We start from the raw sequence: 27,782 nt of genomic DNA, 5'->3' as shown, positions 1-27,782 counted from the left end.
GCGGCGAGAGGGAAAGTCATTCCGCCAGCCACACACACGTCACGAGCGACTCACAGATGCTTCGAAACAGTAAGAGTGAATCCTTCGAAGCGCGACTCTCTCTCTCTCTCTCTCTCTCTCTCTCTCTCTCTCTCTCTCTCTACGTAATATAACTGTGTCCTGGTTTTCGCATGTGACGCAACGAAGAGAGAGAAAGGGAGAGAGAGATGAGAAAAAAATATGCAAGTACGGAAAGGCAGACCCATATAAAGAAAAAAAGGTAAAAACAACATATCTATAAATGATTGATTGATTGATAGTTTATTGTTGCAAGTAAACAAATGATAAGAAAGGAAAGGAGGAAATGAAGGAAAAAAACTGAAATGCTCGTATAAACTTGCAGCTAAACTAGAGAATAAAGAAAAAAGGAGGAGGAAACGGCTGGAAGGAGAGCAAAGAAAACGGAAAACAAGAGTCGTGACAGATGGGAGACTTCGGCAATCACTCACCAGCTTCTTGTTGAGGTCCTGTATGGTGCGGTCCTTGTCCCGGAGGTTGTTGTTGAGCTCCGAGATCCTGGAGTTGAGGTCGTTGATCCTCTCCTTGAGCGTCCCCTTCTCGGCCTCGGCTCGCATCTGGGCCTTCTCGCACTCCTGGATGCGGCCCCACAGGTCGGCGGGGTTGGCCACCACATACTCGTCCTGCGGCCACAGGGGAGGGTGACGGGGCGGGGCATGAAACTTGCTTCGTTGCCAGATTATCGTACTCAGAGCCTCGTATTTACCGGTTTTTGAGCCATAGCGATTGCCAAAAAGCACCAATAATTAACCATTTTAACGATAACTATATATGAAGGCAGTTTCTGGGTTTGAGAAGGTAGTTTTGGGGTCGGAAATCGGGAAACATAGGAGGCTGAGTACGACAATCTGGCACTGTTGAGGGGAAGGGGAAAGGGTAGAGAGAAGGCCATGGGGAGAAGGGAGTAGATAAGGGGTCACGAGGAAGGGTTTAATGGGCAGGGGAAGTAGTAGATATTGAGGGTCAAGGGGAAATTAGGGGCCAGGGGAAGGGGTAGGAAAAGGGTCAAATGGCAATGGAGGAGGGAGAAGGGAAGTAGTAGAGAGAAGACCATGGGGAAGTTAAAAGTCGGGGAGAGGGGAGAGTTAAGGTCGAGCCACTGAGAGAAGTATAGGTGGGTACAGAGAGGGGTATGCGAGGGGTCTTTTTCTCTCTCATACAAGATGGATATTTGGGAATCACAGCAAGTGCCAAACATCAACGACAATAACTACTACTACTACTATCACCACTGACCCGTTCTCCGGTGGGGATGTAGCTCATGTTGGCTTGCGCTGTGTTGCACGCGGAGGTCAGCTGATGGGCGTAGCGCTCGAGGTCGCCCTTCAGCTCGGTGAGGTCACGAGAGGTCAGATGTTTGACCTCGGAGAAATTGCGTTTGACGGACCCGATCTCCCGCCACAAGTCCAGGAGACTCTTGTGGCCCGAGATGTAGTAGTTGTTGAATCGCTGCCGGGAGGAGGAGGGAGAAGAGGTGTTAGCGGGAAGGGTAAGGCGAGGGAAAGGAAGGGAATGGAAGAGAGGGAAGGGAAGGGAAGGGAAGGGAAGGGAAGGGAAGGAAAGGAAAGGAAAGAAAAGAAAAGGGAAGGGAAGGGAAGGGAAGAGAAGAGAAGAGAAGGAAAGGTAACGGTAAGGGAAGGGGTAAGGTAAGATATGAGAAGGTATAAGGTAACGATAAGGTAAGGTAAGGTAAGGCAAGGAGGTAAGGTAAGGTAAGGCAAGGAGGTAAAGTAAGGAATGGGAAGAGAAGGAGAATATGGATGAGGAAGGTTGGTGGATAGGGAAGGAGGACATCCACGAGAAGGATGGACGAGCAGTATTAGTTGGGGACGAAAGGAGGGAGAGAACATGGAAAGTCAGTATGGACAATAAATGGAGGAAGGATGAACAGGAAGAGTTAGTGAGGAAGAGAAGGAGGAAGAAGGTTAATGAGGGAGGGATAAGGAGGGGAAGAACGGGGGAATCTTTATATTTCATTTAAAGAAACAACATTGTCTGGTGGCGTGTTCGTATCAGGTTGCAACAAAAACCTCGATATTTTTTTTCTTCAGTCGAATGAAATTTGAAACGAGAATAAACAACGAGACACGTTTCGTGTTTCGTGGCTAAAAACATGAGTCTGTTGATATGCTAATATCTCCCTTCAAACGTCCACACGGGTAATTAAATCTTGAGGAAAACAAAGACGAGATCACGGCAAAGCAAATAAAGGAATCTAAACAGTCACGACGCCCACACAAATTAGAGACTTCCCGATCAAAGGTAAATAAATGTCAGGCAAACAAGAGTAGACAAGCAAAACAACCCCCAAAAAAACTTGACAGGGTGAAAACAACAAAAACAAAAAAAAAGAATAGAGATAACGTTCTCTGACCAATATGACATTTAACATATGAGAAAAAAAAAAAAAAAAAAAAAAAACAATGACAAGATAATTAGGAAATCAATAAACACAATGATTGGATGATAAGAAATAGATAAAATGAAATAAACGAAATAAGTGTATATATAGAAGAACTTAAAACAATGTCCCTTCCCCCCCACCCCCCACCCCCCCCCCAAAAAAAAAAAACATTCCAACGGCATGTTTAGCGGAGGAAGGGGGGAAGGGAAGGTGACTGGTGGTGGTGGGTGACTGGCTGACTACTGGAGGCTGGCTGGGTGTGTGGCGGACTGACTAACTGACTGACTAGGGAAAAGTGACCGGGAATGGGTGGCTGAATGACTGACTGACTGGCTGACCAAGTGAAGGTGATTGGGGGGATTGACTGACTGACTGACTGCGGTGTGTAGCTGACTGACTGGCTGACAAGGGAAAGGCGATTGGTGGTTGCCTGACTGACTGGCTGGTGTATGTGGATGACTGACTGATTGGCTGGGGGTGGGGCTGACTGGCTGACTGGCTAACTAGGGAGAGGTGACTGTATGTGGGTTTGACTGACTGATTGGGGTGAGTGTGAGTGACTGGCTGATTGACTGACTAGAAAGGGAGGCTGGCTGGTTGGGGGTTGGGGGTTGGGGGTTGCTGACTGACTGGCTGACAAGGGGGGGGGGGGGGGTCTGGCTGGGGTCGGGTGGGCGGCGTGCTTGTGTTGCGTTTGGCTGGTGGCGGCGGTCACATAAACCTCGTAATGGTGGTGTATTAGCCGCCCGGAGGCTCGGCGAGGCGGGGCAGGAGCCATGGACCACCACCACCACCACCACCACCATCATCATCATCACCATCATCACCATCATCTCGTGGCTAAGACAAGACAGGCAAAGAGAGACAAAAAGACACCATCACTATCACCACCATCATCATTATCATCATCATCATCATCTCGTGGCTAAGACAAGACAGGCAAAGAGAGAGAAAAGACACCATCACTATCACCACTACCACCACCATCATCATCATCTCGTGGCTAAGATAAGACAGGCAGAGAGAAACAAAAAGACATCATCACCACCATCATCACCATCACCATCACTCTCCTCCTTTTCTTCATTATTTTCTGGCTGAGACAAGACACAGAGTGACTAACAGGGAGAGACACAGAGGCAAAATGACACCATCAACACCCGCCCCTCCCCCCACCACCATCATCATCACCCTCTTCCTCCTCCTCCTCCTTCTCTTCATTATTTTCTGGCCGAGACAAGACACAGACTGACTAACAAGGAAAGACACAGAGGCAAAAATACACCATCACCCCCCAGCCCCCCCTCCCACACCGCCACCATCATCACCATCGTCATCATCATCATCATCATTTACTGGCTTAAACATGACACAAACTGACTAACATACACAGACAGAGAGACACCACCACCACCATCACCATCACCTGACTAAGACAAGACCCAAACTAAAAAGCAAAAAACAGAGACAAAAAGACACCATCATCACCACCACCATCATCATCACCATCATCACCATCCGTTCGACTACCAGACAGCGTTAGACAGACAGAAAGACACTCTCACCATCACATTCACACACAGACGGACTAACAGACAGACAGCAAGACAGGTGGATATTAACAAAGTGAAGAAAATTAAACACATACATACAAAAAGATAGAAAAAGGAGCCCAAACAGACAGACTGACAGAGGTGAAACAGATTTAGATTTTAATAAGCGCAAGAACAATTATTTATGACGGGTAGTAAAGAATGAGAGGCTTTAAAAGATAAACAAAGAGAGACAGACAAACAAAGGTAAAAAGAGAGACAGTCATATACAAGTAGATACAGATAGAAGAAAGAGCAAGAAAAAAATGGAAATAATGAAACAGACAGATAAAGGGAAAGAAAGCAAGGAAGGAAAAGAAATGACACACACACACACACACACACACACACACACACACACACACACACACACACACACACACACACACACACACACACACACGGGCAGCCTGGCAGACAAGCCCAAACGTTTACATGAAAGAAAGTCTGGATTTAGTAGTCTCTCTCCCTCCCTTCCTTCCTTCCCTCCATCTCTCCCTTCTTTTTTTTATATGCATCTATCTTTCTCTCCCTCCTATTATCCCTCCCTTATTTTCATCCCCACATTACTCTCTCTCTCTCTCTCTCTCTCTCTCTCTCTCTCTCTCTCTCTCTCTCTCTCTCTCTCTCTCTCTCTCTCTCTCATCTCCTCCCTCCCTCTTCCTTCCCTCCTGCAGTATTGATCAGTAGACAACCTCAGCAACCATTTCTCAGCCCTAATGGTTTTCCCAGAGTCACTTCGGCGGCAGATGTGATTATTTTTTTATGCTTTATGAGTTCTCTAAATCCCACGCTCATGATTCTCTGATTTATTATTTTTTGGGCGGTATTCAATTTCGAGGTTTTCATGAATGAGTACGAGGGAGGAGGTGGGCACACTGCTATTCCTGTGTTCATTGTTCTCAGTCTGTTATTACTATTTCCTCCATCGTTATTCTTATTTTGCGTTATTTTCTTTTTTATTTAATGATTCTTCCTTCCTTGCTGTTATTAATGCTGTGATATCTTCGTTCCCTTTCATTCATTTTTATATACGTGTGTGTGTGTGTGTGTGTGTGTGTGTGTGTGTGTGTGTGTGTGTGTGTGTGTGTGTGTGTGTGTGTTTAGATACGCTCCAATCAGACAGACTAAAATAAATGAATAAACAGATGAATAAATAAAGTAATGATGATAAGGATGACGGTGATAATAATAATAATAATAATAATAATAATAATAATAATAATAATAATAATAATAATAATAATAATGCACAAGAACATCACCACCATTGTTACATACACCACTGGCAACATCAATCAAACAAAGAAAACGGGAATAACCTCTTTTCCATTTTCTTTAGCAAGTCTTTCAGAACCCCTTTTCTTTAGCTTTACGGATAAACACATTGAGGGTGTACTTTTATTTTCCTTAGCCTTTCTTTTTCTCCCTTGGTTTGTGTTTTTTTGCCTCTTTGTCTTTTTTATCTTTAGGCTTTTCTTCTTTTGCTTTGGTTTGTCTCCTTCTGTCTTAACTTCTTCTCCTTCTGTCTTTGGTCTGTCAAGTCTTATGTTTCGTCTTTCTTCTTTCTCTTTAGGTCTGTCTCTTTCCGTCTTTGGTTTTTCTTCTTTCTCTCTTGGTTTGTCTCTCTCTGCCTTTGGTCTGTCTTCTTCCCCCTTCGGTCTTCTTTCGCTTTTGGTCTGTCCCTTTTCCCCTTTGGTCTGGGTCCTTTCTCTTTTAGTCTGTCTTCTTTCGTCTTTGCTCTGTCTATTTCATCCTTTAGTCTTTCTCATATAGTCGTAGGTCCGTCACTTTTTTCGTCTGTGTCCTTTCGTCTCTGGTCTACTTCAAGCTTTGGTCTATTTCCTTTTGCCTTTGGTCTGTCCCTTTTTTTCTTTCGTTTGTCTCCTTTTGCAGTATGAATGGAAACGCATCACCTGTCACCTCTAAGCATGAAGCACCAGCGTTGGGCAGTCCTTGTGTTGCGGCGGCGAGGGGAGGGATTAGGAGAGGACACACACAGATCTCAACATTTCCCACGGGCACATTTCACAACGGTCTCTTAAACACTCCCGGTTATCGTAAAGGAATGAAAAACCAAAACATAAAACCAAATAATGAAAAAATAAAATAAAAACGTAAAGCGACTACCACCACCAAAGACCCACAATTTAATGCAAGAATTCAGGAGTTTTCTTTTATTGCTTATAGAGACGAATGTAGTAACTCCTTTCTTCTGTTGCTCTATTCCTACGAGATGAATATATCGTCTTGCCTTCGGAACACACTCATTACACAATTTCTTGCAACACATTAGTAACTTTCTCTTGATGAAACGCGAGTATTTTGGTATTTTTTCATCTGCTTCAAGTTTCAACGGTACTGAATAAGCCACACAAAACACTAGTTAACATTACCCTTGAGAACGAGATTATATGGTGTTGTTTTTTCACATTTCAACGCTACTGAGACACACAAAACACATTTCCCTTAAGACATTGCCATATCATCTTCACATCCTCTATAGTTTCCTTCGTCCAGCTCTTCGAAAATTTGCACCACACGTAAGTTAATCAAAAGGAAACGAAAACAAACACGAAATGCCACCACTAACACTAAGATAACCACACACAGAACGGTATACACAGACGAAGGGAGAAGTGTAGGTGTAGGTGTAGGTGGTGTGTGTGTACCCAGAGAAGGGGAGAGCAGGAGGCAGGAGGCGGCGGTGGTGTTGTGGGTCGGAGCGGTGATGGGAGACTGAAGAAGAAAACACTGCCAGCCACACTTATATGCCAGGTGTGTGTGTGTGTGTGTGTGTGTGTGTGTGTGTGTTTAATTATCAGGTAACTTTAGCCTTTGTAGTAAAATCTGAATGACCTAGATATAACAAAAGAAGAAGCAGAACAAGAACAAGAGGAAAAACACCACCACCACCACCAACAACAACAACAACAACAACACACACAAACACGCTATAAAGGCGTACTCAAACATCTTTTTATGAAGTAACACAAGTCGGGCCTTTTCTCTCCCTTCTTTTGCCTTCATCTCTCCCTTCTCTCCCTCCCTCCCTCTTTCCTTCTCTCCCTCCCTCACACGGTTCATTATATATGGGGTCTGGAGGTAATTTGGAGCAGAATGTGAGGTCAGGACGAAAAAAAAAATTACTGGCCCCTCGGTTTTAAGTGGAGAGGAGGAAAGAGGTTCTCTCTCTCTCTCTCTCTCTCTCTCTCTCTCTCTCTCTCTCTCTCTCTCTCTCTCTCTCTCTCTCTCTCTCTCTCTCTCTCTCTGGGTTACTGTAATAATAGAACAGATCGATATTGTGCTAAAACAAACTTCAAATCAACTTTTTAATCTATACTAATGACTTGATTCTCTTTGTCTAGTCTTCTGTAACTCCCCCCCCCCCATCCTCCGGCTCCTTCTTCGTCTTCTCCTCCTCCTCCTCTTCTTCCTGCCTTTCTCAAACACTACCGTCCTATCACATGCAAGGTTTTCAACATCTCATAGTCGTTTTCCTTTTTTTTTTTTAACTGTACTTTCATCTCCCTTCTATTCCCAGTTTTCCTTGTTCAAATTGTCCTACTCCTTCTCCTCCACCTCCTCCTTTTGGTTTTCCCTTTTCCCCTCCTCCGTCTTTTATTTCCATCTGAACACGATTTTCCTCCCCTTTTCCTCCCCTTTTCTTTCTCCTTCTCGATTTTTTATTTCCATATGAACATTTTTTTCTATTTTCCTCGTCCACTTCCTCCTCCACGTCATCATCTTTCTCCCGTCTCTCTCCTTCTCCTCCTCATCCATTTTATACTTCCATTTCAACACGATTTTCCATTTTACTCGTCCACTTCCTCCTCCTCCTCATCTTTCTCCCGCCTCTCTCCTCCTCCTCCTCCTTTTGTTTTTCTCCTCCATTTTGTATTTCCATTTCAACACGACTTTCTATTTTCCTCGTCCACATCATCATTATTTTCCTCCTCCTCCTTTTCTTTCTCCTCCTCCATTATGTATTTCCATAAGAATACTTTTTTTCTATTTTCCTCGTCCTCATCACCTTTCTCCCGTCTCTCTCCTCCTCTTCCTCCCTCTTTTTTCCTCCTCCTCCATTTTGTATTTCCATTTCAACATGATTTTCCATTTTCCTCGTCCACCTCCTCTTCCTCATCATCTTTCTCCCGTCTCTCTCCTCCTCCTCCTCCTCCTCCTCCATTTTGTATTTCCATCTGAACTCGATTTTCCATTTTCCCCGTCCATATCATCATCTTCTTCCTCCTCCTCCTTCACCTCCTCCTCCTTTTCCTTTATTTGCTCCATTTTGTATTTCTATCTGAACACGATTTTCCATTTTACTCGTCCACATCATCATCTTCTTCCTCCTACCCCTCCTTTCCCTTCTCCTCCTTTTCCTTTATTTACTCCATTCTGTATTTCCATCTGAACTCGATTTTCCATTTTCCTCGTCCACATCATCATCGTCTTCCTCCTCCCCCTCCTTCCCCTCCTCCTCCTCCTCTCCGCTTTTCATTTCCCTTTAATACAACGGCTTCCCGCACACAGTTTATGGGGCAAACACAGGTATTTCATAGGGCAAGACTCCGAGGCCAGGTGTCCCTAATTAGTGAGGCGAGGTACCTGCAGTTACGGCCCCCTCCTCTCCTGGGGCTCGCACGCATTAATTTTTCCGCTCCTTTTTTTGTAATTTTATTTTTATCGTATATAATAAAGTCCAGGAAGGGAGCTGCGCGGGTCGTTTGGGTATTTATGGGTGGTAATGTGAGCTGAAGGGCTTGATGCTTGCTACCTTCCTTTCTTTTTTTTTCTTTTTTTTATTTGGTTATATTTTTTGGAGGTACTGCGGATGTGCTGTGGAGGAAAAGTGCTCTCTCTCTCTCTCTCTCTCTCTCTCTCTCTCTCTCTCTCTCTCTCTCTCTCTCTCTCTCTCTCTCTCTCTCTCTCTCTCTCTCTCTCTCTCTCTCTCTCTCAATCTAGATAAAGAGAGGTCTTGCTTAATTGCTTTTACCTGTCATCTCTCATTGCACTCACGCACGTACACACACACACACACACACACACACACACACACACACACACACACACACACACACACACACTCACACACTGGTTAAGAAAACATCCTAATATTCTTTTCCTCTGGTTTTCCTCCTCCTCTCCTTTTCCTCCTCCTTCATCATGTATCTCCACCTGAACATTTTTTTTCCATCTCCCTCCTCCTACACTTCCTCCTCCTTTCTTTCTTCCTCTATCTTGTATTTCCATCTGAACATTTTTTCCATCTTTCTCCTCCTACACTTTCCCCTCCTTTCCCTCTTCCTCTATCTTGTATTTCCATCTGAAGAATTTTTCCATATTCCTCGTCCACATCACTTTCTTCCTCTTCTTCTTCTTCTTCTTCTTCTTCTTCTTCTTCTTCTTCTTCTTCTTCTTCTTCTTCCTCATCCTCCTCCTCTTCCTGTAGATTCATCGTGCCTGGAGGAGCCACCGATATCCCTCCCCCGTAATCTGACAACAACTGAGGCCGCGACCTTGTGTGGATTCCTTTTCTTCGATGCCAGAGGAGAGGTGAAGGCAACGTGTTTCTTAAGCTTACACGGAGGGGCGGTTCCCTTGGCTTCGCAGCGATAGGGATGAATGAGTAAAGAAGTGCAAAATCGATGGAAGTTGTAATAGGGGAAAAGTGGGAGGAGGAAGATGATGAGGATGAGGATGAGGAAGAAGGAAGAGAAAGATAGAGATGAAGAGGAAAGAAAAAGATAAAAAAGAAGAGGATGATGAAGAGGAAGACAAAGAAGAAGATAAAAAAGAGAAAGAAGATGAAAGGGATGAAAAGGAGGAAGAGGAAGAATAGGAAGAGGAAGATGATGAGGATGAGGATAAAGATAAGGAAGAAGGAAGAGAAAGATAGAGAAGAAGAGGAAAGAAAGATAAAGATAAAAAAGAAAAGGATGATGAAGAGGAAGACAAAGAAGAAGAGAAAGAAAAAAAGAAGAGAAAGAAGATGAAAGGGATGAAAAGGAGGAAGAGGAAGAGTAGGAGGAGGAAGATGATGAGGATAATGATAAAGATAAGGAAGAAGGAAGAGAAAGATAGAGAAGAAGAGGAAAGAAAGAGAAAGATAAAAAAGAAGAGGATGATGAAGAGGAAGACAAAGAAGAAGAGGAAGATAAAAAAGAAGAGGAAGAAGATGAAAGGGATGAAAAGGAGAAATAGGAGTTGGAAAAGGAGGAGGAGGAAGAAAGAAGAAAAAGGAGGAGGAGGAGGCAAGATATGTAAAAAAGATAACTGTGATATAAGAAAAGAAACAATTACCACACTAAATTCAATGTAGACCTATTTTATCTGCACTTCCAAAACTACAACAACAAAATCGAATACTCTCAAACATACTCTCAAAAATAACTAACTAAAACTGACTAAACCAAAAAAAAAAAAAAAAAAAAAAAAAAAACTCGAGGTAAGGTCACGCCCAATCCCTTAAGAATGACGGAACGTGTTGTTAGATTCTGCCTTAATAATGAGGGTTTGGTGAGGGCGTGTGTCTTTGTGTGCATCAGGGGGGTGGGAAGGGAGGGAAGGAGGGAAGGGAAAATGGGAGGTTTGAGCCAAGGAGAAAGAGGGAGGAGAAGAGAAAAGGAAAAGGAAGAAGAGTGGAGTCAAACAGATGAAGGAAGGAGAAGAGAAGAAGGACATGGAAGAAAAGAGAGAGGAAAAGGGAGGGAGGGAGAGAGAAAGACTTACAGTGGAGAGGAAGCAAAAGAAGAAAGAGGGGAGCAGAAAAGAAAGGAGGAAGGTGGAGGAGAAGGACAAAGGAAAAAAGTGAGTAGAGGGAGAAGGAAGAGGGAGAGAAAGCGAGGGGAAAAGGAGGGACGAGAAGGATAGAGAGAAAGAGAGAGGGGAAGATGGAAAGGGAAAAAGAAGGAGAGGAGGGATCTAAGGGAGAGAAGGAGAAAGAAAGGAAAGAGGAGTGAGATATAAAAAGAAGAAGGAAAGAGAAGTACAAGACAACTCTCCACCCGAAATTGACCTCTCTTTGGCCACTCTACTCTTTTCTATTATGGGAGTAGTGAGTAGCGGGCTTTTTTTTTCTTTTCTCTGTACTCTTTTTGTTGCCCTTGAGCCGTCTAGTTTGCTGTAAAAAACAAACAAAAAAACACTGAAACAAGGGAAAGTTAATATGATCGGAGTGTGACTAAGACCGGGATTCGAACTAAGGCTCACAGGTTCATGGGTCGTCACGTTATCTACTGAACCACAAAGGCGTCAGTGAATGAAGGGTTGAGTGATATATATACTCTCTCTCTCTCTCTCTCTCTCTCTCTCTCTCTCTCTCTCTCTCTCTCTCTCTCTCTCTCTCTCTCTCTCTCTCTCTCTAATAAAGAAAAAAGAACATATATCATCGAACAGGAAATGGAAGACGAGCACTGCAGAAAAGAGGAGGAGGAGGAGGAGGAGGAGGAGGAGGAGGATACAAAGTCTTCCTCCCTCCATCCTTCCTCTTTTCTTCTTCCTCCTTCCCTCCCTCCCTCCCTCCCTCCCACCCCCCCACCATAAGGTAATTTGTGGTGTGGCTTAAGACTCCTTTGATGTTTTTCTTCTTGTCTTGTCCCTGAATCTCTCTCTCTCTCTCTCTCTCTCTCTCTCTCTCTCTCTCTCTCTCTCTCTCTCTCTCTCTCTCTCTCTCTCTCTCTCTCTCCCTTGCTCCCTTCTTTTTCCTCCCTTTCTTCTCTCACTTCCTTCTCTTCCCTTCATTATTTTGTTTTACTCCGCTTTTCCTCATTTTCCTTCCTCTTCACTAACTCTGAATCTTTCTCTCAACACCTCTCCTTTTTTTCCTCCCTTTCCTTCTTTTTCATTTATTTTGCTTCACTTTACCTCCCTTTTTTTCCTCCCTTTCCTTCTTTTTCATTTATTTTGCTTCACTTTACCTCCCTTTTTTTCTTTTCACTTACTGTGGATTTTCTTTCTCCGTTGCTCCCATTTTTTCCTCTCTCTTCTTCCAGTTCCTTCTTTCACTTTCTCCTTCATATATTCTGGTGTACTTTTCCTTCTTTTCTTTCCTCTTCTCTCACTCTGGATCTTTCTCTCTCCTTCACTCCTTTTTTCCTCTCTCTTCCTCCATTTCCTCCTTTCTTTTCTGCTCCCCTCTTTCTTCTTTTCCTTCTTCTCCACTGTAAATCTCTCTCTCTCTCTCTCTCTCTCTCTCTCTCTCTCTCTCTCTCTCTCTCTCTCTCTCTCTCTCTCTCTCTCTCTCTCTCTCTCTCTCTCTCTCTCTCTCTCCCTCTCTTTTCCTCTCTTTCTTCTTCCACTTCCTCGTTTAATTCCTTCCTTTATCTATTTTACTCCACTCTTCTTCCTTTTCCTTTTCTCTTCTCCCTCCATCTTCTTTTCTTCTAAGGTTATTTATTTCAGTTGTTTTTTTGTGTATTTTTGCTATTAATTCAAGTTTCTTTTCTCTCTTTCTTGCTTTAAGTTAAATGATTACGGTGTGTGTGTGTGTGTGTGTGTGTGTGTGTGTGTGTGTGTGTGTGTGTGTGTGTGTGTGTGTGTGTGTGTGTTTATCCTAATCATCATCACCTCCTCCTCCTCCTCCTCCTCCTCCTCCTCCTTTCTATTTATCTTGTTTTCGCCTTTTCTTCATAATTCTCCTCTTTTGTACGTCATCTCCTTTGTCTTCCTCTTCCTCCCTGTTTTTACCTCCTCTTCCTCCTCTTTCCTTTCCCTTTCACTCCTCATCATTATCACTATTAAAATCATCTTTGTTCCTGTTTATTCATCTTTCTATACAATTTTCTTCTTTTATTTCTTCCTCCTCCTTCTTTTTATCTTTTTTTTTATCTTCTCCCTCCCTCCTCCTCCTCCTCCTCCTCCTCCTCCTCCTCCTCCTCCCAGCTTTCAGCCCAACGAGTCACTGCTTTCTGTTGTGTTGAATCGTGACACACTAATGCCATCTACTGTTGATCCTCCTCCTCCTCCTCCTCCTCCTCCTCCTCCTCCTCCTCCTCCTCCTCCTCCTCCTCCTCCTCCTCCTCCTCCTCCTCCTCCTCCTCCTCCTCCTCCTCCTCTTCTTTCTTTGTCCATTTTGTGTCACAGGTTGTTATTCACCGAGTCTCTCCCTGCTTTTTTTCCTCCCTCTCTCTTTTTTCTTCCTCCCTTCCCCTTCCTTCCTCTTCCTCTTCCTCCCTCGTGACATGCATATGAATCGAGAGTAATAACTATAGTAGAACGTCTCTCTCTCTCTCTCTCTCTCTCTCTCTCTCTCTCTCACCCTGCGTGCTGCCCGTGGAGGCTCATGCGGGTTCGAGTAATCAGGAACAATTAAAGTGACTGTTTCCTGTGCACGCCAGCCGCCGCCTTCACTCCCCGGGGGCTGACTGACTGACCGACTTACTAACTGAATGGGTAATTGTTTGACTGACTAACTGAATGGGTGATTGTTTGCCTGACTGATTGATAAACTAATTGAATGACTGACTTATTGAATGAATGAATGAGGAATGAATGGGTAGCTGACTGAGTGAGTGAGTGACTGACTGACTAACTGACTGAAGTGGTGATTGCCTAACTGGCTGACTGACTGATAAACTAATCGAATAGGTGACTAATTGAATGAATGAATGAATGACGAATGAGAGGGTGATTGACTGACTGATTGACTGACTGACTGACTGACTGACTAACTGACTGACTAACTGAATGGGTGATTGTTTGCCTGACTGACTGATAAACTAATTGATTGATTGAGTAATTGAATGAATGAATGAGGAATGAATTAGTAACTGACTGACTGACTGACTGACTGACTGACTGAAGTGGTGATTGTCTGACTGGATGACTGACAAACTAATTGACTAGCTGACCAATTGAGTGAATGAATGACGAATGAGTGGGTGACTGACTGACTGACTTACTGAGTGACTGACCTACTGCCTGATCGACCGAGCGGATGAATGACTAAATAGCAAGCTGAGCGACTGATTATCAATCTCATTAACGTACTAACGGATGTCCCGCTAAGCTAAATAGGTGTTTCAATAGTTAACGGTCACGTCAGCTGGTTTCCTGGTTGACCGGTTGACTGACTGGCTGACTAGGTGATACACTGACTGACTTCTTGGCTGACCTATATTCTGGCAGGGTGAAATATTAAACGACCGGTTGCCTGACTGGCCGACTTGATGACTAACTGGCAAGATTAGTGACTGATTGAATAACGGACTGCCGAACCAACTGGCAAGAGGAGTAATTAGGCTGAATGTGACAATTACCAAGACTGCATGACTTAAGATGGAAGCTGGCTAAGTGAAAGGACGAATCGCTAATTAGATGATTGAATAAATGATAGCTGACTGACTGGATGACTGATGGACTGATTGATCGGCTGAGTGTGTGATGCGGATGACTGACTGGCGCGGACACACTTAATTTAAACACACACACACACACACACACACACACACACACACACACACACACACACACACGTCGCTTACAACACCGATTATAACAGACGAACTAATAACTGAAAGGAACAATGGAGCCAAAAAATATACCGAGCTAAAAACGTTGGCCAAAAACGTTGCACGAGCGTAAAATTGGTCTTAAATGGAGCTGGATTTTTATCAACACTTTTTTTTAGCCTTCGAGGTCTTCTTTTGTTGCTATTTTCTACTTTTTTTTTTCGTTCCTATGTGTCTGTTTATTTTTATACTTGATTTTCTTTTCGGAGTATAATGGATTTTTTGTTTTTGTTTTACTTTTTGAACTATGATATTTAATTTGTATTGGAAATGTTAGGTAATACTGCGAAAACTATTACATCTACCATCACCATTGCAACGAGAACAGCTGCTATTACCATTACTACTACTACTACTACTACTACTACTACCACCGGATATTTCTACTGCCACTGCCACTGCTGCTTCTGTTGCATATTGTAGTAGCAGCAGAAAGCATAACATAAAGAGTAGTAGTAGTAGTAGTAGTAGTAGTAGTAATAATAATAATAATAATAATAATAATAATAATAATAATAATAATAATAATAATAATCAATTTAGACGTAACAGATGGTTCCTCCCTTACCCAGTTTCCACAGTACCTCTTCCTCTCTCTCCTTCCTTCCTTCCTCCGTCCCTCCTTTCCTCCCCTATTAGCTTCCGGTTGCACCCATCTCGTAATTATAGTTTCCCTTCTCGACCCCAAAAATATCGCTTCTCTCTCCCTTTCTCTCCTCTCTCCCTTCTTTTCTCCGTCCCTCCCTCTCTCCCTCCGTCTCTCCAGTACTGTTTCTGACTCACGTTCGTCTATTTCCGTCTCACTGGTCAGACAGGGACTTGGAGGTAAACTTATTTATATTAATTCTAAAAGTAAGTAAAAAAAGGGACGTTCAATGCGAGCCAGATTATATATAGACGCAAGCAGGTAACCACTAATTTAAAGGAAGACTGGAGTTGATTCTTTTATTCTTTTTATCTGTTTTACTTTTACTTTCTTTAACTTATCGCTGGGTATTTTTAATAGTCAAAATTAATCCAGAAATAATTAAAGTGCAAACAGTAGTCATCGCCCAAACAAAATTAAGAAATCAAACGCAAGCAAAACGGCGCGAGAGATTAGAATGTCGTGTTAATAATGTGTGTGTTTGTGTTTGTGTTTGTGTGTGTGTGTGTGATTGACCGACATTTTATCTACGGTGCATTTTCAAACACACACACACACACACACACACACACACACACACACACACACACACACGCAGACCCTCCATTTCTCCCTTCATCACTCCCTTCCCCTCCTCTCCTCTCCCCCTTTCCTCACTTTCCCTTCTCTGTACACCACGCTGGTTACATAATTACCAAAAACATTTAATTAATATCCGAGTTCCGGCCCCGGAATACCAACATTATCCCTTAATCGGCGCGCGTCTACCCAAACAAGGCACGAGAGGCAGAGGTCGGGGCGGCGCGGTTGGCAGCCCTGGGACCGACTCGAAATCAAGCGTCCCGAGACTTTTTTCGTATATTTTTGGTTATTTTGTTTCTGCGAAGGTTCTTAGGACTTTCACAGCGTTTCCTCAAGCCTTTCCATCTTCATATCAGCGTAATAAATCTCCATCTTAGCCTCCATCGTGAGTTTTGTGGAATGTTTTTACTTTTCCTTCCGAAGCGAATATGTGAAACTCTCCGGTCTTTCCAACCCACATTTCAATACGTTACCAGTCTGGGAAGTAATACCTCGTGAACACACATACACAACTACAACAACAACAAAAACTAGGGGCTCCATGGTGCAAGGGTTAGCGAGCTGGGATTACAAACAAGAGGTTCCAGGTTCGATTCCCGTGATTCGTGGCGACGGATGGGCTGTCTCCTTCCATCCATGCCCCTCGTCCACCCAGCAGTGAATGGATACACGGTGTCATTCAGGGTTTGTGTCGCGCCTACAGGGTGTGTCTGGATGTGGTGTAAGGTTCCAGTCGTAAGGAACTATCCATCGCTATGCAGATTTAAGCTCTTTCGGGGAGGGTGCTGGCTGGCGATCGCGAGTTCAGCACGTGATCACACACACACACACACACACACACACACACACACACACACACACACACATTTCAGTCAGATCAAAAGAAATGTGGTCACGAGTAGATAATAATTAGATAAACACAAACAAAACCCTTTCACCAGAGAAATATTAGTCCTTCACCGTGTGTGTGTGTGTGTGTGTGTGTGTGTGTGTGTGTGTGTGTGTGTGTGTGTGTGTCCGCGCGCGCGTTCTCAACAAAGTAACACGCTAGATATGAGTTTTTAAAGCAATTTATAGTTTTTAATCAGATACTGTGTGGCAAAATTTACGGATATATATAATTAAACCGTAATACATAATAATAATGTCGTTTTTATAAGTTAAAACTACATTATTGAATTATTAAGAAACATTCTACATAGTTGCCCGGAATAATAACAATAAATGATAATAATAAAGTTTGTATTGGTCGATGATACTGACTCTCGAAATATGATAAAAGAAAACAGCCAAGGACAAAAATGACACCAAGAATAATAACTTCAACCGTCGCTTTACTATAAAAATAAACAAATAAAAATCATAAAACCAAACCTTTAAAACAAATCATAACAGCAGCAACTCCCACCATTCCCTTGAGCTCGTAACCCCTCAGGAAGGAAGGAAGGAAGGAAAGAAGGAACGAACGAACGAACGAACCCAAACCAAACAAAAGCCAATCGTAATTCTTGAAGGGGAGAAAGGAAACACCACACAAACTCGGTTACTGTTCCGCCTCGCCGCTAAATCCGCGCCGCTGTGCCCGAATCAATTTCCTTTTACGATAATCTGGACGATGACTGACCAACGTGACCTCGCTGACCAACACACTAACGTCCCGCCCTCACGACAGCCTGACCCTGCTTGACCTCACACCCGTGAGAGAGAGAGAGAGAGAGAGAGAGAGAGTGTAGCAAGCACAAAGTCGAGTAATTAGCTGTTATCCCTCCGTGTGCTGCGTGATCCCCTGCTCTCTCTCTCTCTCTCTCTCTCTCTCTCTCTCATTAGCGTTCCTGCATCACACACACGCGGAAAACGAATTACAATGACATGAAATGAAGTAAAAACAAAAAGACAATAAAGAAAATATCATAAATAATAAAATGAATAATAAAAGAAAATGGATAAAGAAGAGATTAATGGGGGACACTGATACAAAGAATGCCAACTGTAAAGAAATAATGAGGATATGGTCTAAAAGCGTGCATAGGAAAAGAAGGATGAAAGAGAAAGAAGGAAAGATAGAAAGAAGGCATGTTAAACGAAAGTGAATATGAGGGAGAGAGATAGAGAGAGAGAGAGGAAGAGAAAGGAGAGAGAGAAGAGAGGAGAGAGAAGAGAGGAGAGAGAAGAGAGAAGAGAGAAGAGAAGAGAAGAGAGAAGAGAGAGAGAGAGAGAGAGAGAGAGAGAGAGAGAGAGAGAGAGAGAGAGAGAGAGAGAGAGAGAGAGAGAGAGAGAGAGAGAGAGAGAGAGAGAGAGAGAGAGAGAGAGAGAGAGAAGAGAGGGAGAGAAGGAGGAAAGAGGAGGAGAGAGGAAGGAGGAAGAGAGAAGGAGGAAGGAAGATGGGGAAGGAGAGAGAGAGAGAGAGAGAGAGAGAGAGAGAGAGAGAGAGAGAGAGAGAGAGAGAGAGAGAGAGAGAGAGAGAGAGAGAGAGAGAGAGAGAGAGAGAGAGAGAGAGAGAGAGAGAGAGAGAGAGAGAGAGAGAGCAGCTCAACGATCACTAACACGAACGTAAGATTATAATTATATTACTGTTGCAATTAATGAAGCAAAACAAGCAACACAAAGACTCATTATCACCACCATCACCACCATCACCACCACCATCACTACCACGTCCACCACAACCACCTACAACACCACCACTACCATCATCATACATTTCGTAACTATATATTATACTTCCTCTTCTCTTAATTATTGTTTCCTATTCGCCTTCCTTTGAGCAGTAAAATTTTCATCCCTCTCATTCACCCTTTTTTGGTGCTCCCAATTTCTCTTTTCCCTTCTGCGTCCCTTTTTCTTCTTTTGTCTGTTATACGAATTTCGCTCCTACTACTCCTTCGTGTCCTCTGTCCTCAATAACCTCTTCTCCTTTTTACCGTGACACCCTATCCGTAACTCTTTTTTTTATTTAATTTGTTTTTATTTCATCATCCCTGATTTGAGTTTCGGTATTTACTGGTATTCCACCTTTTCTTATTCCTTTGTCTCGTATAGTATCAAATCCTATACGTTCCCTTTTGCTTTATAATCTTCAAAGGAGATAAACAGTTCCCTGAAAAGTCCTGATACTCAAGTCCTAGTATTCAATGCGGGGTTTGTTCTTTCTCAAATAGCAGCAACAGTTAGCCTTCTCTTATGTGTGTAAATATGCGTGTGGGGTTTACATAATATAAAACAGGACTCACACAGGACCCTTAACACTCTTTACCCAAGAAGGAAAACCCTCCTTTGATGTTGGTTTTCGTTTATAAATGCAAACATGCGTGACACGTTGAACTGGTATTACAAGGGGACTCAAATGTCATATATTTCATGCATTCACTCGCTTTCTTAACCCTAAACACACTCTACCCGACACATGAAATCCTCCTCTAATGTTGGTTATCGTTTAGGAATGCAAACACGCGTGACAGTTTGATTTGGTATTACACGAGACTCAATTTCAAACATTTCATACAATTACTCACTTTCTTAACCCTAATCACCCTTTACCTGACCAGTGAAACCCTCCTCTAATGTTGATTTTCGTTTAAGGATGGAAACACGCGTGAAACGTTGATTTGGTATTACACGAGACTCAATTTCATAGTCACTCGCTTTCTCATCCTCAAACACACACACACACACACACACGCTGCCCCGGAAGAGAGACACTCCTTTGACAGTTTTCGTGTATGAATGCAAACACGCGTGCTATGTTGATTTGGTATTACACGGGACTCCATTTCATCCATTAACTCGCTCTCTCTCATCCCTAAACACACACACACGCGCTGCCCCAGAAGTGACCCTCCTCCTCTCGGGTTTGATGTGGCGGCTCGCGTGACGTACAAATAGTGAGATGGCCCCCCGTACCTCACTGTGGATGTCCCTGGGCCAAGATGAGACCCTACACTGACCCTGCCTCCCCTGCCTACGTGCGTGCTGCAGGGGGCGCACGAAGATGAGCAGAGGGAGGGGCTGAAGGAGGAAGTGAATAAAGAAAGGAGGGAGGGACTGGATAAAGGAGTGAAGGAGGGAAGCAGTAGATAAAGAAGGGAGGGAGTGGGAGATAGGTAAGAAGTATGGGAGGGGTTAGGGAAGGGAAGACGTGAATAAAGAAGGGAGAAAGTGACTGAATTACGGTGATGGGTGGATAGGTAAGTAAAAGAAGATAGGTAGGTAGTGAAAATGAACGCAGGGAAAGAATTAGGGCAAGAAACAGGAGAAAAAAAAAGATAGGGAAAAAAGAAATGCAAATAGATGAATATAGATGACTAGATAGAGAGACAGAGATACAGACAGACAGACAGGTGGCAATGGACAAAGGTAAAGAGTTATGACCAAGGACAGGAGGTGAATAAAAGGAGGGGAAAGCAGAAATACCGACAGAGGGAGATTAAGGAGCCGAGGGACACCTTACGACGGGGGAGAGGAAGGTGGTGGCTGATGTTTATTGGGAGCCATTACGTGTGTGTGTGTGTGTGTGTGTGTGTGTGTGTGTGTGTGTGTGTGTGTGTGTGTGTGTGTGTTATTTTGTGTGATGTAACGATGCAACCTTGATTACTTAACATACGGGAAAAATAATAAGAAAAAAATCCATATCCATATCGAAAAAAAGAAAAGGAAAATGAGGAAATAATGAAAGAATGCCGACTTGAAGGTAAACAACAACAATAACAACAACAAAGAAATACAAGAGAAGAATTAAATTGGATTACTAAAAAAATAACACAAATGAGAGGCAACAAATACAATAATAAACTTGAAATAATAAAACAAACAAAAGATTAAAACATTCCATAAAAAAGGAGATAAGAAAATAAAAATACCGCAAGTTATATAATAAAAAAAGATCAATAATAAAACTGCATAAAACAAAAGAAAGAAACAAGAAAATAATAATGAACGTGAAATCAGAAACAAAAGAATAACACAGATATACGAAAAAAAAAACAATATTAAAACCGCATCAAATAAAAGAAAAATGAAGCCAAATAATAGTGCACGTGAAATAATAATAATAATAATAATAATAATAATAATAATAATAATAATAATAATAATAATAATAAAAACTAAACCAGACTCCATCACACAAAGGAAAGAGCCAACAACACAAACCTCTCCTCAGTTATTTACCGGGATGAAAAAAGATGAAAGGAGAGCCGCGATGATTTCAACAAACAAAGAAGTGAATGAAACAGATGGATTCGCCGAGATGTTTTTTTTTACTAACAAAAAGTAAAACACAGCAGTTGAGGCAGAAAACGGACAATTATCGCACAGACGTTTCGCAAAAGAACATGAAGGAGGGAGATTATGACGTTACAACACTTTATCAACCTCACAACGCTAGAAAAATGAGCAGAAAAGTCAGAAATATCGTAAAGTTTTGCAAAAAGAACACAAAAAGAATATTATTACGTTAGAACGCCATATTAACCTTACAACACTCACAACGCTAGAAAAATTAGCAGAAAAGGCAGAAATATCGTAAAGTTTTGCAAAAAGAACACAAAAAGAATATTACTACGTTAGAACACCATATTAACCTTACAACACTCACAACGCTAGAAAAATGAGCAGAAAAGGCAGAAATATCGTAAAGTTTTGCAAAAAGAACACAAAAAGAATATTACTACGTTAGAACGCTATATTAACCTTACAACACTAGCAACAGAGGCAGAAAAGACAGAATTATCGTATTGTATATTTCGCAAACAGAACACGAGGAATTTACAATGTTAGAGAGCCACATGAACTTGCCAAAACTTGCTATGAAGGTAGAAAAAAAATCAGAAGGGAAAAAAGAAGAAAGGAAAAGAGAGAAAGGAAGGAAGAAAGAAGAAAAACAGAAGAAAGAAAAAGAAAAATGATAAAAAGAAGTGTCGCAAATAGAACAAGAAAAGAAAAATGCAGTGTTACAGAGCTTTATCAACTTCACAACACTCGCTATAAGGGTAGAGAGAACAGAATTATCGCCCTTAAGTTTCGCAAAAAGAGCACGAGAAGAAAATCACAGCGTTACACATCTATATCAACTTCTCAATACTAGCAATAAAGGGGGAAGAGGCAGAATTATCACTACGTATTTAGCAAACAGAACAAGAGAAGGGAATTACAGCGTTACACCATATTATCAACCTCAATAAACAAGCAAGAAAAGAAGAAAAACAAGAAATACCGTAAAGCATTATCGTACAGCATTAAGACTAAATCAGCTTCATAACACTAGCGAAAGAGGCAGAAAAAAAAATTATCGCAAAGGAGTTTCGAAAAAAAAAAGGGGGAAAGGAAATTACACCATTAATGAACAATATCAACTTCTCAGTACGAGCAACAGAGGGGCAAAAGGGAGACTTATCACCACGTAGTTCGCAAACGGAGCAAGAAAAGGAAATCATAACGTTACTAGCAAACAGAGGGAGAAAGGAGAGAATTGTCACACTGCATTTCACGAACAGAACAACAGGAAAGAGAAATTACAACCTTACAATCAATAAAAGGAGAAAAGACAGAAACATCGTACAGAAGTTTCACAAAAAGAACAAGAGGAGGAAATAATGTTACTAGCAAACAGAGGGAGGAAAAGGCAGAATTATCACACACTGTATTTCGTAAACATAACAAGAGAAGAAAATTAAAACGTTACAAGCAATAAAAGGAGAAAAGGTGGAAATATCATACAGAAGATTCGCAAAAAGAACAAGAAGAGGAAATAATAACGTTACTAGCAAACAGAGGGAGGAAAAGGCAGAATTATCACATTCTATTTCGCGAACAGAACACGAGGAAAGAGAAATTACACCCTTGGAGCGCTTCACCGACCACTAATCGATACCCAAGTGAGAGGCAGAAAATTCATAGAAAAAACAATAAAATAGAGAGAATATATAGACGTAGGCACTCAACCACTCGCCACTATGAAATACGGATGAGTTGAGATTCACGGAAGTCACAAAAAAAAGCTAAAAATACAAAGAAAACTAAATAAAACTTAAAAAAAAAAAAAACTTCCACGGCAATAAATGAAAAGGAGTTACGGTTCATCGATTTGAGATTCACGTAAGCCCACAAAACAATAAACCGAGAAAGATAAATAGATAGAGAGAGAGAGAGAGAGAGAGAGAGAGAGAGAGAGATAATGACCCAAAGGAGAAATACACAAGGCAGAAGATAACAAAAGGAATCGATATAAGGGAAGGAAAGATAAACAGAGTTACGAAGAATGAACAAAAAGAGAAAATAAGGGAAGAGAAGAGAGAGAGAGAGAGAGAGAGAGAGAGAGAGCAGGTCAATAGGAAGGAGCCGGAGACTTGCATGTTCCACCTTCATATCTTGGTCGTGATTACAGACGCAGGACTCCTCTGGCGCAGCTCTCTCTCTCTCTCTCTCTCTCTCTCTCTCTCTCTCTCATCGTCACATAACATTTTTTTTTTTATTTCACTCCCACGTGCTGTCTTTCGTTATTTTTGTTATTATCTTTATTCTCTCTCTCTCTCTCTCTCTCTCTCTCTCTCATCCATTGCCTTTTTTTCTTTTTCTACTTCCTTATTCATCTTATCTATCCCTCCTTTTCTCTCTGTCTTCCGTTCATTTCCTCCTTCCTTTGTTTCTTCTCTCCCTCCTCCCTTTTCTCCCTTTCTCTCCCTCTCTCTCTCTCTCTCCCTTTCCCCGCTGTCGAGTATTACCGTAATTGATGGTTTAAATAAGTACGATAATTTATCTTTTGCCTTACATTCATTATTTTTCTTCCTTCTTTCCGTCTTAGTGTGTTTTCTCTTTCTTCTTCTTCTTTTTTTTTGCTAGAAGCGCTTTTTCCACTTTCATTGTTTTCTTTCTCTTTATTTTCCTATCGTTTCTTTTACTAAATTCTATCCTTTTTAGTATTTTTTTTTTCTGTAGCACTTTTTCCCTTCGACGTTTTCCTTTCCATTAATCTTCTAGTGTTTATTTTATCGTAGTTTTCTTTCTTTTCAATTACTCAACTTATTTTTATCATCCACGTCTTTCTTTGTTTAATTTTCTTTCCATCTTTTTCTTTACATTTTTCATCCTTAATTTATTTTCATCGTATATTCTTTTTTTTTTATTGTTTAGTCGCCTGCAGTTATTTTCTCATTCATTTTACTTAACGCTCATTACGCCATTTCCATAACCTACAGCGCCCATTATTTTCTCCTTTCATTACCGTCCTCTCTTTGCCTTAATGTCTTAGTTACCCTCGCAGCGCACACGTCGTTTTCTCTTCCCTTCCCTCTCATTGCCATATTATTAAACATTTCCGTGCCCAACCTTACATACTTCATAAGGCTTTTTAGGAGTTTTGATCCTTTCAAGGGGTAGTTTTATGACCCTGGTGGTAGTTTGTCCCTTCTTCTTTACCATGAACCTAAAAACAAATCAATAGAACCTGTGTGATTTCCTTTTTTGGCCTTTGGAAACAGTTGGGGTCATATTATGACATTTCCTCATCCAACAACACATATTTGACAAGGCTTTCGTAGGAGTTATGGGCATTTCCGGGAGTAGTTTTTGACCCTGTGGTAGTGTGACCCTTCTTCTGTACCGTGAGCCTGAAGAGACAATCATTAGAACACGACTGACCCCCTCTTTGACCTCTAGAAATAGGTAATGAGAGAAGCGAATGTATCTTGTAATACCGACCTTGATGTGGAGGAGGAAGCGTTCAACAATACCCCCTTCACAGTTCCTTCACGTGACTCGCTATCCCTTTTCTTCAAGTCGCGGATCTCCCATTTTCTATTCGTATTTATCTTTGGTTAGACCGTGGGGCTATTTTTAAGATTTAGCTCAATTTCGCATCCAGTTCTTCCGTTTTGGAATGAGTATCGTTATTATGGTTGGGTTTTCTCTGTGTGTGTGTGTGTGTGTGTGTGTGTGTAATTGATAACCAGGTGGACTATCCCGAAGTCTCTCTCTCTCTCTCTCTCTCTCTCTCTCTCTCTCTCTCTCTCTCTCTCTCTCTCGCTCTCTCTCTCACACACACACACACACACACACACACACACACCTTTACCTGCCGCCAGTAGCCGCCTGGAGGCCTCGGTCTCGTCTCCTCACGTAATTACGGCGATTAACTTAGAAATTTCACAAATTAGCTCGGCCATCAAGGTCGTGTTTATCTCTAGGTTAAGCGAGGACGAGAACCACCACCACTACTACCACTACCGCTACCACCACCACTACGATCACCACTACCACCATCACCAGTCACTACTATCCATTGTTTCCTATTAATTGTCATACCTCTTTCTACCTGTGTTTTCTTCCCACCACAACCACCATCACCACCACCATCACCACTACCACCACCGCTGCCATTAACTCCATCACTTACATAACCACCAACACCACTAACACCAACATTAACACTCCAATAAAACCATCAACACGACCACACACAACCCCCAATATCCTTGACCATCACCAGTATCTCTTACGTGTGTGTGTGTGTGTGTGTGTGTGTGTGTGTGTGTGTGTGTGTGTGTGTGTGTGTGTGTGTGTGTGTGTGTGTGTGTGTGTGTGTGTGTGTGTGTGTGTGCTATATCTGATACGTGTTTGCATATATCGTTAATTGCTTTATCTATTTGCTTCTCTGATAGTTTTTTTTACCCGACCTATTTATCTATCTATCTATCTATTTATCTATCTATCTATCTATCTATCTCTCTCTCTCTATCCATCTATCCATCTATTAATCCATATGTTTGTCCTGTCTTCCTATCTATCTATAATTTGAATCCTTGTTTATTGATAATTATAAAATGAGGAAATGTATTACAAGAAAATCTCTCTCTCTCTCTCTCTCTCTCTCTCTCTCTCTCTCTCTCTCTCTCTCTCTCTCTCTCTCTCTCCTCTACCTCCTGCGGTTGCCTCACGCCTCCACACAGTGAGTCACGCCATTCTCCCTTCTCTCCCTCTCCCTATCTTCCCCTCTCCCTCCATCACCCTTCCTATCCTCCCCTCTCTCCCTTCCTCCTCCATCTCGCTCCCCTCATCACGCCTAGGTCGCGAGGAAAGCCGCGGAGAAAAAAAAATTCTCTCTCTCTCTCTCTCTCTCTCTCTCTCTCTCTCTCTCTCTCTCTCTCTCTCTCTCTCTCTCTCTCTCTCTCTCTCTCTCTCTCTCGACGTGAGCCCCCACCCCTCCATGACACACATATCAAGACGCCTCTCACACGCTGGAGGTTGTGACACGGGAAATTAAAGAGACAGAAAGAGTAAGGAAGATATACACGTGAAACAGACACCAGTAGTAGGAGGAGGAGGAGGAATATATGACGGCGAAGTAAATTGTATCTGACGAGTAGCTATCATTTTTTTCCGGTGCCTTTTTCACAGCGGTCCGTTATTTTTTGTCACATCTGTGCGTGAATAAATAATGGCTGTAGATAACTATTTCTCTCCTTTGTATTCTTTAATTGATTGATTGATAGTTTATTGTTGCAAGTAAACAACAAGGGAGAAGGGAGGAACATGCCATCCCAACCCCCAGGCAGTACAGAGTGTGATTATACAACTAAGGATACATGTGGAAGTAGCACCAGGAAACTAAAAAGATACAATAATAGGGGACAAGTGCTAAGGCCTTGATTTAGTCAGAGGAGTAGACATAGGGGACTGTAACAATGCTCTACCCACGCCAGCCTTGTCCTTAACGATGGGATTTAACCTTTCCTAACATCCAATGATCATATGCAGCTTGAGTTTAAAGGGGGCGTGGTTTGCCTAACGGGGAAAAAGGGGAGGGGCTTAATAGTCAAGTCAATATGAACAGACTATATATTTTTTTTTGTCTACTGCTTTTCATGATGCATCGATTCGTGCGTAGGAAAAAAATGTGATAGGAAAAGCGAATAAAAAGGGAGAAGACAAAGAAGTCAAACGGCAATAAAAAAAATGACTAGGGAAAATGAGAAACAGTAAAACAGAAAGGTTAGAGTAAATAAAAAAATAAATATAAATAACAGTAGGCTACATAGAAAAGTCAGAGTAAAAAATAAAAGGCATTATAAGAAACAAACAGTAAGAGAGAAAACAAAGAAAAGATAAAAATAGCTCGAAATAAATAGAAAAGTCAGAGTTAGAATAAAGAAAAGGCAGAGAAGTATATAAAAAAGGAAATAGAAAAGTCAAAGAATATGTAAAACACGCTAATTCAGTGTAAAAGAAAGCAGACAAAGGAAAAACAAGAAAAAAACATGGAAAAACAAGAAAAAAACAAAGAAAAACAAGAAAAAACAAAAACACAAGAAAACAAGAAAATACAGAAAAACAAGAAAAAAACGAAAAAACAAAGAAAACAAGAAAAAACAAAGAAAAACAAGAATACACAAAGAAAAAAAAAGAAAAAACAAAGAAAAACAAGAAAAAACTGAAAAAACAAGAAAAATCAAAGCAAAAGACAAGAAAAAACAAAGAAAAATCAAATAGGCCAAAAAAGGTAAGGAATTCATGCGTGATTGAGTCGCCTCGCCGCGCGGGTCTATCAGTGATTTCCTTTCATCCTCGTCATCACGCTCCCCGCGCCGCTAATCCCGCGCGTCACGCTGCTGTTAGTTCCTCCGCGGCCAGGTGGCGCGCGGTGCACTGCCCTTTGTCCGCCAGCTGGCACAAGGGAGGGGGGGGTTGGTATCTTCAACTAATCGCACGCACCCTTCCATTTAGTACTTATAATGGAAAACAAATTCTGTGGAAAGCTGACCAATTTTTACTTTTGAGGATGAAGCAAATATTGTGAAAAACTCACCAATTACTCGTAGTGTTTACTTGTAAGGAAATATACTGGAAAAGCTCACCAATTAGTACTTGTGATAGGGAACAAATACAGCGGAAAACTGACCAATTAGTATTTAAAATAAACAAATACCGTGGCAAGCTGACCAATTAGTACTTAAAATAGGAAAACCTGCTCAGAAATACTGAGCAGAGTTTTAAAA

The 27,782-nt window shown here is 41.9% G+C and overlaps 1 protein-coding gene across 9 annotated transcripts in view; it reads right to left on the bottom strand.

The window, feature by feature from the left end:
* The window catches only part of LOC126980346 (rootletin-like), a 130,623-nt gene that overhangs the window by 31,059 nt on the left and 71,782 nt on the right, over nt 1-27,782 (bottom strand). For all 9 annotated transcript variants that reach the window (XM_050830108.1, XM_050830109.1, XM_050830110.1 and 6 more), the window contains 2 exons: nt 1,294-1,506; nt 489-680 (listed from right to left, as the gene is read on the bottom strand). In XM_050830108.1, the coding sequence (XP_050686065.1) occupies nt 489-680; nt 1,294-1,506 (405 nt within the window). The remainder of the gene's footprint in view (nt 1-488; nt 681-1,293; nt 1,507-27,782) is intronic.

Source organism: Eriocheir sinensis, chromosome 44 (assembly GCF_024679095.1).
Source record: "Eriocheir sinensis breed Jianghai 21 chromosome 44, ASM2467909v1, whole genome shotgun sequence".
NCBI lineage: Eukaryota > Metazoa > Arthropoda > Malacostraca > Decapoda > Varunidae > Eriocheir > Eriocheir sinensis.
The sequence above is the reverse complement of the archived record's forward strand: the minus strand, read 5'-3'. Positions and strand labels throughout refer to the sequence as shown.